Genomic DNA, 13817 nt, shown 5'->3' on the forward strand with positions numbered 1-13817 from the left:
AGAGAAAGAAAACCCTGATTCTAAACCTCTGTTGACTTGTGGGATATGTTTGGGAGAAGAAAAGGCTAAAGCTCTGCACAAATCTGGAGTACAGTCCCTGTGACAGTTGGATAGTGCCTTGTACGCTTCCTTCTGGCAACTCCTACAGCCAAGCTAGTGCCCAATATATTGCTCTACTTTCCTTTGGACCACATCAGTGAGGCCGAGAGAGCAGTCTTGTCATCTGGGCAGCCCAGGGCTTCCATATGCACTGCCCAGACTTGTGCCCAAGGAGGTCACTTTGGTGCTGCTAATGCAGCATTTTGACTTCACCCTCAAGGGCACACTCCATTGTCTCTCAAGACAGATGGATGCCAACAAGCACCATAGGCAGTCAATGAAAAGTCTTCCAAATTGGTATTATATGGCTTGGATGTGTTGAACCAAGTAAGAGTCTTGTGGCTACATTTTGCACTGACCGCAGCTTCTGGACTGCCTTCAAGGGTAATTATTGGCCTTTTGGAGCATGTTGAAGACATTTTTCCTTCAGGAGGCCAGGTTTTTATCCCAGCTGGTATCTGTGTTGGATTTGAATGGATTTTATTTATGTGGCATTGTTGTTTTAAATTGCTATACAATTCCCCCCCCCCCCAATTGCTTTTATAAATGCAAATGTTTCAACTGTTGCTCTCTCTATATTTCTATTGTATTATAAATCACTTAGGATGCCACATGTGAAGTAATTCTTAAATGAAATAAATAATAATAACTAGTCTGACATAGTAGGGTTTAACAGCTAGTGGATCTGGCACCTAGTTGAGCATGGAAGGTTTTGTGGCTGTGGCAGTGTGGCTTGCTGGAAGTCCATTTGGGACTTCCGTTTGCTCCTGTGAAATTAGTTGCTTGTTAGTGCTCTGCAGGATCTCATTGTGAGTCTTGATTAGTTTTGGATTTTCTTTTAAAATTATTTAAAAGGAAGTTTCAAGTGAATGGCCAAGGCAAGCCAGACGTATCCAGTTATGCTTAATAAACAACTATTCACACATATATCACGTATAACATTCAAGGAGCAAGATGGCCCAGAGCTGTTGAACAGGTGTAGCTATTATTTATGAAGGTCATAATATGTACACTTTGTTTCACCAGCATGTGAGGTTCCTTCCATGAGGTGCTTATACTCTGAGCAAATGTAATATGGCAAGATACTGTGCAAACTCAGAAACGGTGCAGCGGCAATCATGAGTTGCCTTTCTTGATCTTTATTGTTTGTTCATTTCTGAAGATTTAACAAGGCAGGGTGGAAGATAGTTTTCAAGGCAGGATAGATGGAAAAGTAGTTTGGTAAGACAGAAAGTGTATGTGTTAGTTCAGGAATCTAAATTCATTGATGAGGTCACAGGGACAGAACTGGCAGCAGATTCCTGTAATGCACCATTTGTTTTTCCTGTGTGTTAATAATTATACATTTAGTTTTCATTGTCAAACTAAAGAGAAAATAATAATGGATTCAATTACATTTTGTTGTGGCTACATGAAGTTCATCGTTCTTTTCAGATCCCATTGTACATGATTCATTAAATACAAAGATCCAGTTTGTATATAATGCCAAATCATGGCTTATCCCTTGCATGAATCAAGCTTGGGCTTAGGCACCCTGATTCCATTGCTGACTTTTGGCATAGTTTTCTGTTACACATCAACAAACTGGTTTGCATTTGCCCTTCAGATCATGGCTTCCAGTTCTCATTTGGAGAGCAAGCATGTCATTTCCTTCTTTGGTTATAACAGTATACCATGGCTTGCCAATTCAGATATAACAGTAGGGAATTGGCACATGCAAGGAGAGGAAGGAATTTGCGAGACTGAGGCTTCCTTAAGGGAGCTTTGGATTGGCAATTCTCAAACGGCAACCTTTGATTCCCTATAGTAAGCCATATTTGAAACTTGGGAGACTTCAAAAAACTGAGCCGAAAATTGACATTTTGTTTTACAAATGGGAGAAAGAACCAGAAATCCCTCTAGGCATGTACAAGTCCTTGACTGTGGCCAAAGTAGATCTCTGAATCCAAACTATAGTGGATAAAACTAGAAGTAACTTATGAAAAAGGAGACCGTTGCTGCTGTGTAGCTTCAGATGAAATAAGTAGTATAAAAAGTTTCTTATTCATCCTATTTTTATTTATCATTCTGTAAGAGCATTCTAACATCAATAGAGTGATGGAATGTAAAATATAATTTAAGCATAAGTAGTTCCTTTTTAAGGCTTGACAGGTATGAATAACTGAGGCAGAGACTAACCCATGGTCATTGTTCAGAATGTAGGGTTTATTTTATACACTTATACACTTTATACCCCTCCCTCCACTGCTCTTCTTGTGAATAAACTGGCATTACAAGCTTTTGTTTGTTGCCCACGAAATGCCATTACCATTAGTACAAAAGGGCATGTTAACTTGAATTGGCTGCATGGAAAATGCAGAATAGTCAAAACTTATATTATCAAAACAGATTTCATTGTCTTAGTTATCTTTGACTTCGATCCAGAGAGTTTCTTTCGGTACACAGAAGTGGGCGAACACATTTACTTTTTTGTGTCATTCATGCTGGTTTGGGACATCCTGCTGCATTTGTCAGCCTGGCCCTCCTTCTTTCCTTCCTTCCTTCCTTCCTTCCTTCCTTCCTTCCTTCCTTCCTTCCTTCCTTCCTTCCTTTCTTTCTTTCTTTCTTTCTTTCTTTCTTTCTTTCTTTCTTTCCATCATTATTACCATCTGTCTATTCATATCCCACCTCTGCAATATTGTGGCCAAAGCATCTCATAGTTTATCAAATGGGCAAATAAAATGAAACATATGAACAATACAAAAAACATGTAGTGTCAGTAAGCAAGTACATAATAAAAATCAATGCAACTCTACAAATAAAATTGCCTAACTCAAGAGCGTAAACCTAGTTGGGAGCGAGAATAAAACCTAACATGGGAATAACAACAGCATATAAGGCCAACTAGATCTCAGTTCCACAAGGTAACAGGATCTTCTCCATATTTAACCTGCACACCTTTGTTGGTAGCCTCACCTCTCACTTGAGACAGTCTTTCTCCTATCGCTCATTTGGCATGTTCTCTCACTTCCCCAGCTCTGATTTGGGGAAGTAAAGATTATCTTTTCTCCTTCAACCCCCATGTATATTTTATTCAGTCTTCTCCAGCCAGCAACTCTTCCAGGCAAGCTTTTTAAGGCACCATGGTCGTCGTGGTGGAAAAAAGCAGGTGGAAATGTTCTGACCTTGATTTTGGTCTCCCCACCAAGCAGTTCTTCTGGCAAAGCTATCAGGGCAGTTAAAGAATAAGCAGATAATATTTATGGATAAAATAAAACAAATAGCAGCATATGTTCCTTAAAAAATAAATTAAAAAGCCTGGGAGAATACAAATGTAGTTTTCTGACAACTGAAAAAATGGTTTGGCACCAGGTGAATCCCCCTCTGAGAAGACTTTCTTTTTAGTTGCTACCCGGAGGAGAGCCTTTGAAGATGGCTTTAATGCACAGTAATTGACAGTGGTATTTGGTGTGTTTGAACTTCTGAAACTCTGGGATAAATACACAAAAGAGAAACAAGTATGAAGAAAATGCAGTTAAAACAGTGGATCAATTGAAATGTATTTAATAAGCCTTTAACCAGCTTTAACAACATGTTTTAGAAAAGTGGTTTATAAACATAATTGTTCAATAGTGAAGAAAAGGGGGTGGGATTTATTGTCTCTGGTTAAACATTTTCATTAGTTAACCTGTTGAAACATTCTCCACCAGGAAAATTATGAACGGATGAAGGCATTAGTAACAGAACTCCAACAGCAATCTGAAAAAATCAGGTTTGGTATGTCCTGTTTTTCTCCTATTAGCGCATTGTATAATTGGAAACTGGTTGTATTTGGCCTTCAGTATCAGAAGGTTGGCGGTTCAAATCCCCGCAACGGGGTGAGCTTCCATTGCTCGGTCCCTGCTTCTGCCAACCTAGCAATTCGAAAGCACGTCAAAGTGCAAGTAGATAAATAGGTACCGCTCCGGCGGGAAGATAAACGGCATTTCCATGCACTGCTCTGATTCGCCAGAAGCAGCTTAGTCATGCTGGCCACATGACTGTATGCCGACTCCCTCGGTCAATAAAGCGAGATGAGTGCTGCAACCCCAGAGTCGGCCACAACTGGACCTAATGGTCAGGGGTCCCTTTACCTTTACCATGATAAAATGTCATTGCTTTAGGACTTAATAGAAAAAGACAGAAATAGTATCATTTAACAGTTGTTTAGCATCGGTGTAATATATTACAAATACAAGTAACAGAAGTTTATGAAACTTTTATTAAAACTTTTATTAATATCTTTGATTCTAAAATAGTATTGATTATTGCTAAAGGGTGTGAGCTATTTGTTCAGCTCCATGCACAAGGAATAATAAAAGATCTTGCATGACAGGTGGTGGAGAGAAGGCACGGAAGCTTCACACATCAAGAGGAAAATTGTTACCTAGAGAAAGAATTGACAGACTCATAGATCCTGGGTGGGTACTTCCGTCTTCATTATTAATATTTTAATGTACAGGATGTTTAAGTTAGCAGATTGCTTTGTTTCCAAGATTTTAGCGTCATGGTAAACCATTTCAGATTATATTAGAATTTAGTCATTTGGAAAGACAAATATTGTGTACTTATGTTGTTTTGGTAGCCATCATTAAGCAGGGTCTATAAATTATGTCTGTGCCTGGTAACCAGCTGTGAAGTCAGTACTATCATGATTGTTGTTCTTGTTAGCATCTGTCGGTCTTGGGAGACAATGGAAGAGTGCGCCTTCGGGGGTAAAGTCACACCGTTGGAGGGTTACAGTGCCTGCTGTAGATAGCACAATAATATTATATGAATTTATCAACATTTAAAAGCAAGTAAACTGAGCCTGAGCTCTGGGGAAATGGAGGCACTGTGCATTGGTGGCTCCTGTGTCTGGGAGATTAGTTGTTTGTTTGTTCTGGATGGGGTTGCACTTCCTCTGAAAGAACAGGTACTTGGAGTTCAGGGTTGCTCCTGGAATCATCTTTGTCTCTGGAGGCTCAAGTAGCCTCAGTGGCTAGGAGTGCCTTTTACCAGCTATTGTTGGTATGTTCACTATGGCTGTCCTTGAGCAGGGATAATCTAGCCACAGTGATTCATGCACTGGTAACTGCAAGACTCAGTTACTGCAATCTGCTCTATAGGGAGTTACCCTTCAGCCCAGTCTGGAGGCTCCAGCTCAGGCATAGGCAAACTCCAGCCCTCCAGATGTTTGGGACTACAATTCCCATCATCCCTGACCACTGGTCCTGTTAGCTAGGGATGATGGGAATTGTAGTCCCAAACATCTGGAGGGCTGGAGTTTGCCTATGGCTGCTCCAGCTAGTGCAAAATGCTGCAACTTAGAATGTTGATGCTGGCAGACAATTGCCAGTACAGTGGTACATCGGGTTAAGTACTTAATTCGTTCCGGAGGTCTGTTCTTAACCTGAAACTGTTCTTAACCTGAAGCACCACTTTAGCTAATGGGGCCTCCTGCTGCTGCCGCGCCACCAGAGCACGATTTCTGTTCTCATCCTGAAGCAAAGTTCTTAACCCGAGGTACTATTTCTGGGTTAGCGGAGTCTGTAACCTGAAGCGTATGTAACCCGAGGTACCACTGTATATGACTCCAGTGCTCAAAAACCTTGTGCTGCCTTCTCATCCACTACTAGACTCAGTTCAGAGTTCTTAAATTAATTTACATGGCCCATAGCCGTCTGGGTCCAGGATGGAGCTTTACTTGTGGCCTTGCCCCATATATACCCACTTGACAGCTTCAGTCTGCAGAACAGGCACTGTTACAGGTGCTACATAATACACATTTTACTGTTGTAAGAAATTTATCTTAGTGTGGCAGCACCCACTGTTTGGAACTCCCTACCTATTAACACCAGGCCTATTAACAATATACTTATTTTAATTTTTTAAAAATTATAATGACAAAATATGGTTAGTTTTTCAGGGAGCCCTGTGATAATTTAAAGAATGTACTTATTTCTGGCATGAGTTTTTATATGCAGGGGTAGACAGTTCGGTGCCTCCAGATACTGTTGGACTACAACTCCCATCATCCTTGACCATTGGTTATGTTGGCTTGGGCTGATGGGATATGTAGTCCAGTAAAATCTGCATGGTACCACATTGTCTACCATTGCTATAGAATTTATGTCTCAGCCTCAGTTTTTCCCCCCAACCTGGCAAATTGTTTGCTCCTCTCACAGCTTCCATGAAAATTATCTGACCCAATTCATGGTATCATAAGCATATACCACTTTTCTGTGAGATAACTCAAAATTTGGCAAGTTATAAAACTTACTTTATATGTTGTGTGAGAATGGAAAGGTGGAATAAAAATTCCAAATAAGTAATACATGTAATTAAAATATGCTTTTGGAGCCAATCTATGAGCTTGAAAAGTTACCTACCTAAAATGCTTCATATGACTTATGTGCCTGAGATTTCTAAAAAATCTTTTCCCAGGTCTCCGTTCCTGGAGTTCTCCCAGTTTGCAGGTTACCAGCTATATGGCGATGAAGAGGTACCAGCAGGTGGCATCATTACAGGCATTGGACGGGTGTCAGGGTGAGAACTGTTACTATCTGTGCTTTTTGTGGGTTGCAACTCTGGCTTTCCGACAGCTTGCAAAATGTCAGAAAACAATCTCAAGAGATCACAATTCATAAGTTCTTTTTATTTTCTAGAATTACTGTGTTACTGTGTAATAAGAGCTGTTTCTGAAGATTCATTAGCAGCACATCAGATGCAGCAGTGTCACCTTCAGTTTAAGTGTAATAGATGTTTGTGTAACACTCTCTGTCATGATACAGGACTGATGGAAACCTTTTATGAGATATGATTGGCATTGCATACCTGAGCATGTTTATTTGGATGAAAGTTTGATGGATTTCAGTCTTGTTAGGATTAATGCCAGCAATTCTCTTGCTCAACTGGGAAAGATTTAGTCGCTGAAAATCATTTGTGTTTCAGAGTGGAGTGTTTGATTATTGCAAATGATGCAACTGTCAAAGGTGGAACATACTATCCAATCACTGTAAAGAAGCACCTGCGTGCTCAAGAAATCGCAATGCAGAATCATCTCCCTTGTCTATATTTAGGTAAGTTCTATTGCAAACACTATTATTAACTGATATGTTAAGGTTGGAGGAAAGCTATATTTTAAAGAGTAGGCTGTCAATGACATTTTTTTTTTTTTTACCTTTCTAGTGGTTGGGCTGTGGAGCCATAGTGCTTTTACTCACCAAAATGTGGTTAAGGAAGCTCAGTTATGGTTTGGCTTGGTGTAAGAACTGACAAAACATCAGCTGGCAAATCTGAATAGGAAACTCTGGTTTGAAGTGGGTTCGGAAATCAAGGTTTGCTCTAACAAATGTTTGGCATTATGTCTGATTTGGCAACCATAGTTATGTTCATCAAAGGCTGCTACACCATGGACGATGGGAATGAATTTCTGAAGCTGCATGCTGAAGACAGAAAACAAATGTACACTAGTAGCTTTAAACTCTAGTTTGTCTGTTGTATGTCTATTTTTCTTTTATCCCACCTTTTCTCACAAGAGAGCCCAATGCAGTTAACAACTTTCATGAACACCACTCACAGTTTTTTATACCATAATCTATAATGGGTGCAAACTAAGCTTAGACTTGGTGCTTAAATTAAGCTTCTGTGTGTGCATCCTTCTTGGAAACGGCAAACTTAAGTTGAAGAGGCAGAAGATGGATTTTTGTACACATTACATACTGTTTAAACAATTCAGAGCAGTACAGTGGAGCAAAGTATTGAGTGCAAATATAAAATTGCAGATCAGGCTGTATGTCTCTAATGCTTCATATAAGCGTCTGAAAAGGCTGGGCTTTAAGCAACTGTTGTCCAGAGCAAAGCTTCCTGTTTTTCCTTTTTCAGGTGCTGGAGCCCACCCTGTTCTTCACTTCGGTGGCACTTGCTTAGATAAAGGGCTATAGACTGGAGGCAAGGGCAACCTTTCATCCAAGCAATTGTCATATAAGGGTTCTGGCTTGCAGTGACAGTGGCTGATTAAGGACTTTAGACAGGGGAAGAAAGCAAGTGCCTTTCCTTGCCTCAAACATCTATGATTTCTCAGTGTCCTCCTCACAGGGAATAATGGTTTCCAGTAATGTTTAGATAAATATGTTGTTTATCAATGTTCAATCTTTATTTTAACTTAGTTGACTCTGGAGGTGCAAACTTACCACGCCAGGCAGAAGTGTTTCCCGATCGTGATCATTTTGGTAGAATTTTCTATAACCAAGCACGCATGTCTTCACAAAGAATTCCACAGGTAACTTTATTTGAGAAAAAAAGCAGGAATATAATTAAGCTGGATTGTAAAGGGAACTATATAGGCAGTGACATGCATCATATGGAATTGAGAACTAAATAATTTTCAGTTACAATGGAAAATGTCAATTAAAAGTCATCCTTGCTATTTAGGACACTCATGAATTTCTTATCTCAGTTTATCACATTAGTGTTTGTTTCTTGTGTGTATTTGGAGTTGACAAGAAAACTGTCTCAGGTTTGATTTGCTAAATTCAGACCTCTTTGCTTTTCCTTTGTTTTATTTCAAAGGGACATTTCTTCTTCTTCTATTATTCATGTGCTGTTGAAAACACATAGCAGTGGGTAGAATTATTTTATACAACTTGTTAAAAGAAACTGTTTTGACCATATCTGATCTTATGCTTGGAAGTAGAGTCACAACAGCAGGAAGCAATTTGCTAGCACTTGACCTACATGGCTTTACCCCACTCCATCACCATTTAACTGGAAAAGATTTGAGTGTGTACTGATGTACGTCAAAACGGGAATTGGCATTCTCCTCCCCACTTCTGCACATCATTCTTTTACCTTTTGCGCTGCAATCAAAATACGTACTTGCCTCTTTGAACACTGATTTACAGTAGTTGTTCACTTTGTCCTTCCTTCCATATCTTTAGGAAGACTGTCTCCTTTAAAAAAAAAAGTTCAAAAGACTTCATTTGAAACTTTTTTAGAGAGAGAGAGAAATCATTTTTTTCTTTTTAAAGCTGCAAAAGTTTGCTGGGCAGAAGGGTGATGATGGATTCATGATACCACAGGTCCCAGCCAGTTAGTTCTATGCATTGTTGACTGTTTCTGCAGGCTGGCCAACTGGGTTTTCCTTGTATTTGAGCCTGGAAAGAGAAAGGTTTGTCTGACCGCAAGATGACGAGTCTTCTTCAGAGTGCAATGACCCCCCAAATAGCTCTATGTATTTTGGATTCCCACCTTCACTGCTCTCCCACTGCCGAGTGGATGTCTGTTTTAATTCTTTCAAAGTGGGAATCTAATAAACTAGAGGATGTTTTCCCCAATGTAAAATTAATATTACGTAAGTCCATGAGTAAATAGATGTCCCTTACTGTCAGGGAACTGCCATCAGAGCATCAGGTGGTGGAGGGACTCAGGCAGGATGAAAGAGACTCAACTGCTGAAGCAGGGACCAGCAGGGGGAGGAGTGGGTCTCTGAGGGAATGCGAGCAGGAGGGAGGGCTCAGGGAGGCTTCCAGCGAGAACAGTGGGGAGGTATCGGAGTCTCCCATAGGGAGACCCATACCTCGCAGGAAACTGTCACGCCGTGAGTCCAGGAGACGCGTTTCCGTTAAGGAACTTCTTTGCTGGAAACGCTTCCGCAGGCAGCCACTGTCGGACTCTACTAGTGACTAGAGCAGACATGTCTGAGGAGCTCCGTCACACACGGAGGTTTGTGGGGCCGCACAAACTCTGAGGGAGCGCGTTTTCACGCACAAGCAGCTAATCAAACCCTCACAGCAGTCCGACAGTCTTTGTACGCTGCCTGTGCAAGAGAAGGCATCATGAGCGAACCAACCGGAACCGGAGGAGCAGGGGCTGGAGCTGGTCCAAGCTTGGAAGATAGATACCGAGCGTTGGAGGTTCAACTGGCCCTGCAGACGGCGAGGCTGGAGGAGAGAAGGGCTCAGGATGCAGACAAGAAGGGGAGAGCCACTCAATTCCCCAGAAAGGTACCAGGATTGGTGCAGAAATTTGGGGGGGACCCCAAGGACTACCATGCTTTTAGGACAGAGATGCAATATGCCCTTAATGTGCAGTTCGATGAGTTCCCTGATGAGGAATCGCGAGTTGCTTTTGTAATTGGGCATCTTGAGAAAGGGGCTAGAGACTGGGTTCGACCCCTAATGGCAACGCACAATGACATACTAAAGGACACAATGAAGTTCTTTCGTGCAATGGATATCATGTTTTCCAGCGATATTGAGGAAGGGGTGGTGCGCAGACAGCTAATGGCTTGTAAGCAGGGGAGTCGATCTGTCCGTGAATATTGGACTGAGTTTACCATGCTGATTCACAGACTGAGTTGGGATTTATCGGCGGCACCCGTTCAAATGCTATTTGAAGAAGGTCTTTCTTCGGGGGTGAAAGACGAGCTGGCACGGAGCCCCAGGGCGGAGTCTATGGATCAGCTGACCAAATCTGCGCTGACCATAGGAGCGCGGCAGGAGGCAAGAGCCTTGGAGAGGCGGGAAGGGAGAGGGGAACGTTGGAAGGAGTTCCGCATTCCAGACATTCCTGAGCCAGCTTTCCCGCCGGCAGAGCCGATGGAAATCGGAACAGCGCGCGCGCGCGCATTTTCAAAAACCAGCGAGGGAGCTAAGAAGGAGGGAAAGGGCCCCCGGAAATGCTATCTCTGCCAACAGCCAGGCCACTTTGCCAGAGTCTGCCCCCAGAGGAAGGAATGGCAAGGGATGGTGGGAGCTGTTGAGGGGGGAGAAGAAGGGGGAGCGGAGCAGGTAAAAGCCAACGCCTGGTTGCCACAATTGGGGCACTGCAGCCAGGCCAAAGAGCAGTGAAAGTGCCCGTGCCAGAAGCTCCTCGACCTGCTCTAGTGATTGAAGTGTCGCTAGAGCTGCAGAATGGGCACCCCCTAAAAATAAAGGCGCTATTGGACTCAGGCAGCTCCTGCAATTTTATGAGCAAGGAGTTTGCTGCTGAACACCAGATACAGACCATCCCTTTAAGCAACCCCCTGCAGGTGACCACGATTGATGGCAGGGAGTTGTTGGGAGGAGGAGTCCGCTTGCAGACTGTCCCAATGATAATGAGGGTGGCAAGGCACACAGAACTGATAGCGTTTAATGTGGCCACCCTGGGGGGCGCTCCCATTATTTTGGGAATGAGCTGGCTAGCTCTACATGATCCGCTGGTTGGCTGGCATCAAAGAGTGGTGTCCTTTGGTTCAGCACATTGCCTAGAACACTGCAAAGGGGAGAAGGGTTCAGTAGGGGCCCAAGCCACCCTAGCAGGGACTGAAGTAATGGGGAAGGTGAAGGTACCACCACAGTATGCAGATCTCAGCGACGTGTTCAGTGAGAAGGAAGCTGACCAACTACCACCTCATAGACCCTTTGATTGTCAGATCAATTTACTCCCTGGAGCACAGCTTCCCGTGGGCAAGTTGTATGCCATGTCAGACAGGGAAATGCAGGAGTTGCGAGGGTTCATTGACAAGAACCTGAAGAGAGGCTTCATCAGAGAGTCCAAAGCAGCAGGGGGGAGCCCAGTGTTCTTTGTGGACAAAAAAAATGCGGACAAGCCGAGACTTGTATGTGATTTTAGGCGGCTGAATGCAGTGACTGAACCGGTGGCGTTCCCTATGCCCAGAATTGATGATATTTTGACCATGGTGAGGAAGGGAAAGATTTTCACAAAGCTGGATCTAAGGGGGGCGTACAACCTGATACGCATAAGGAAAGGGGATGAATGGAAAACCACCATGTTTACCCCTTTGGGGGCGTTTGAATACCTCGTTATGCCATTTGGATTACAAGCAGGCTCCGCGTGTTTTCAATCTTTTATGAACCACGTGCTGGGCCCTTTGCTCTACAAGAATTGCGTTGCCTTTCTAGATGATGTGTTGGTGTATTCTGAGAATGAGGAGCAACATGTGAGAGACGTCAGAGAAGTGTTGAGCAGACTGCAAGCCAACAGGCTGTGGGTCAAACTGGAGAAGTGTCGGTTCCATACCAAGGAGGTGGAATTCCTGGGGTACCGCCTGTCAGACAAGGGATTGGCCATGGATCCCGGCAAGGTACAGGCAGTGCTGGAATGGAAAACACCCAAAACCAAGAAGGATGTGCAGAGGTTCCTAGGGTTTGGAAACTTTTATCGTAAGTTCATCCGCAACTTCGCCCATCTGACGGCGCCCATCACTGACTGTCTCAGCAGTAAGAAGAAGTTTGTATGGACGGCGGAGGCGGAGCGAGCGTTTGAGGAACTGAAAAGGGCCTTCGCCTCTGAAGAACAACTTCTGCATGTGGATTTACGAAAGAAGCTAAGGGTTGAAACAGACGCATCTGACAGAGCCATAGGGGCGGTGCTTCTTCTGCAGCCGGGGAAGGAGGAGTCGGAGTGGCGTCCGTGTGCCTTCTTCTCGCGGAAGCTGAACAAATCTGAGAGGAACTACACGGTGTACGACCGAGAACTGCTTGCTATTCATGAGGCGTTCCGGAGATGGAGGCATCTGCTAGTTGGTGCACAACATAAAGTGCAAGTGTGCACGGACCATAAAAATCTAGAGTACTGGAGAACGGCGCGAGTGCTCAACCAAAGGCAGTTGAGATGGGCCCAAGAGTTCTCCAAATTTAACTTTGAGATTTGTTATGTGCCAGGCCCAGAGAATGTTAGGGCGGACGCTCTCTCACGCAAACCTGAATATTTGGAGGGGGAGGGAGCACCCGAAGAAACCCATATCATTCCAGAGGACCGCTGGGTGTGTGGGGCGACTTTGGTGGGGCAAAGGGAATTGGTAGAGGGTACGGTGCAGGATGCATACGCCCAGGGGAAACTCAGGGATCTCAGAGGGGAGGAAGACAAACCCGGTGGTTTTGAGGAGAGAAATGGGGCATTGTATTATAAGGGAGCGTTATATATACCTGAAGGGGAATTGAGGGAGAAAGTACTCAAGCAGCTGCACGATAGCCCCACAGCAGGGCACTTTGGGCAACACAAAACCATGTGGCTGGTTACCAGGGAATTTTGGTGGCCCAAGGTCAGGGAAGATGTGCGGGAGTATGTGAGAGGGTGTGAACAATGCCAAAGAGCCAAGGGGGAGAGGCAGGCGCCGGCTGGTTTATTAGAACCACTGCCCACACCTGAGAGACCGTGGGAAGCAGTGGCAATAGATTTCATGACTGATCTGCCAAGGTCTAGAGGGAAAACAGCCATCATGGTTGTAGTAGACCTGTTAACTAAAATGGCCCACTTCATAGCCTGCTCACATGCGGTTACAGCAGAAGAAACCGCCAAATTGTTTGTAGAGAATGTGTTTAGGTTGCATGGCGCCCCCTTGAGGGTGGTTTCAGACCGAGGGAAACAATTTACTTCCAAGTTCTGGAGGAAGCTCATGAGCTTACTGCATGTAGAGGTTAATTTCTCGACGGCCCGTCATCCTGAAACCAACGGGCAGGCGGAAAGAGCAAATGGGGTTCTCCAACAATATTTGAGGTGTTATGTTAATGACAGAGAGAATGATTGGGTGGAGAAGCTGGCGTTGGCAGAATTTGCCTACAACAATGCAGAGAACGTGTCCACGGGGATGAGCCCCTTTTTGGCTAATCACGGGTGCCATCCCAGAGCCTTCCCAGGGGGGGAGGGGGAGAACTGGAGCGTTCCAGCTGCAGAGCAGTTCGTGGAAGAAATGGAAGCGATCCATCGCCAGC

General features: G+C 43.8%; 1 protein-coding gene across 1 annotated transcript in view; it reads left to right on the plus strand.

The window, feature by feature from the left end:
• The window catches only part of MCCC2 (methylcrotonyl-CoA carboxylase subunit 2), a 37422-nt gene that overhangs the window by 1490 nt on the left and 22115 nt on the right, over positions 1-13817 (plus strand). The window contains exons 2-6 of the mRNA XM_081212503.1: positions 3789-3855; positions 4454-4538; positions 6544-6645; positions 7051-7178; positions 8268-8380. Of these exons, the coding sequence (XP_081068629.1) occupies positions 3789-3855; positions 4454-4538; positions 6544-6645; positions 7051-7178; positions 8268-8380 (495 nt within the window). The remainder of the gene's footprint in view (positions 1-3788; positions 3856-4453; positions 4539-6543; positions 6646-7050; positions 7179-8267; positions 8381-13817) is intronic.

This window comes from Podarcis bocagei (genome assembly GCF_964188305.1).
Source record: "Podarcis bocagei genome assembly, chromosome: 11".
Classification (NCBI taxonomy): domain Eukaryota; kingdom Metazoa; phylum Chordata; class Lepidosauria; order Squamata; family Lacertidae; genus Podarcis; species Podarcis bocagei.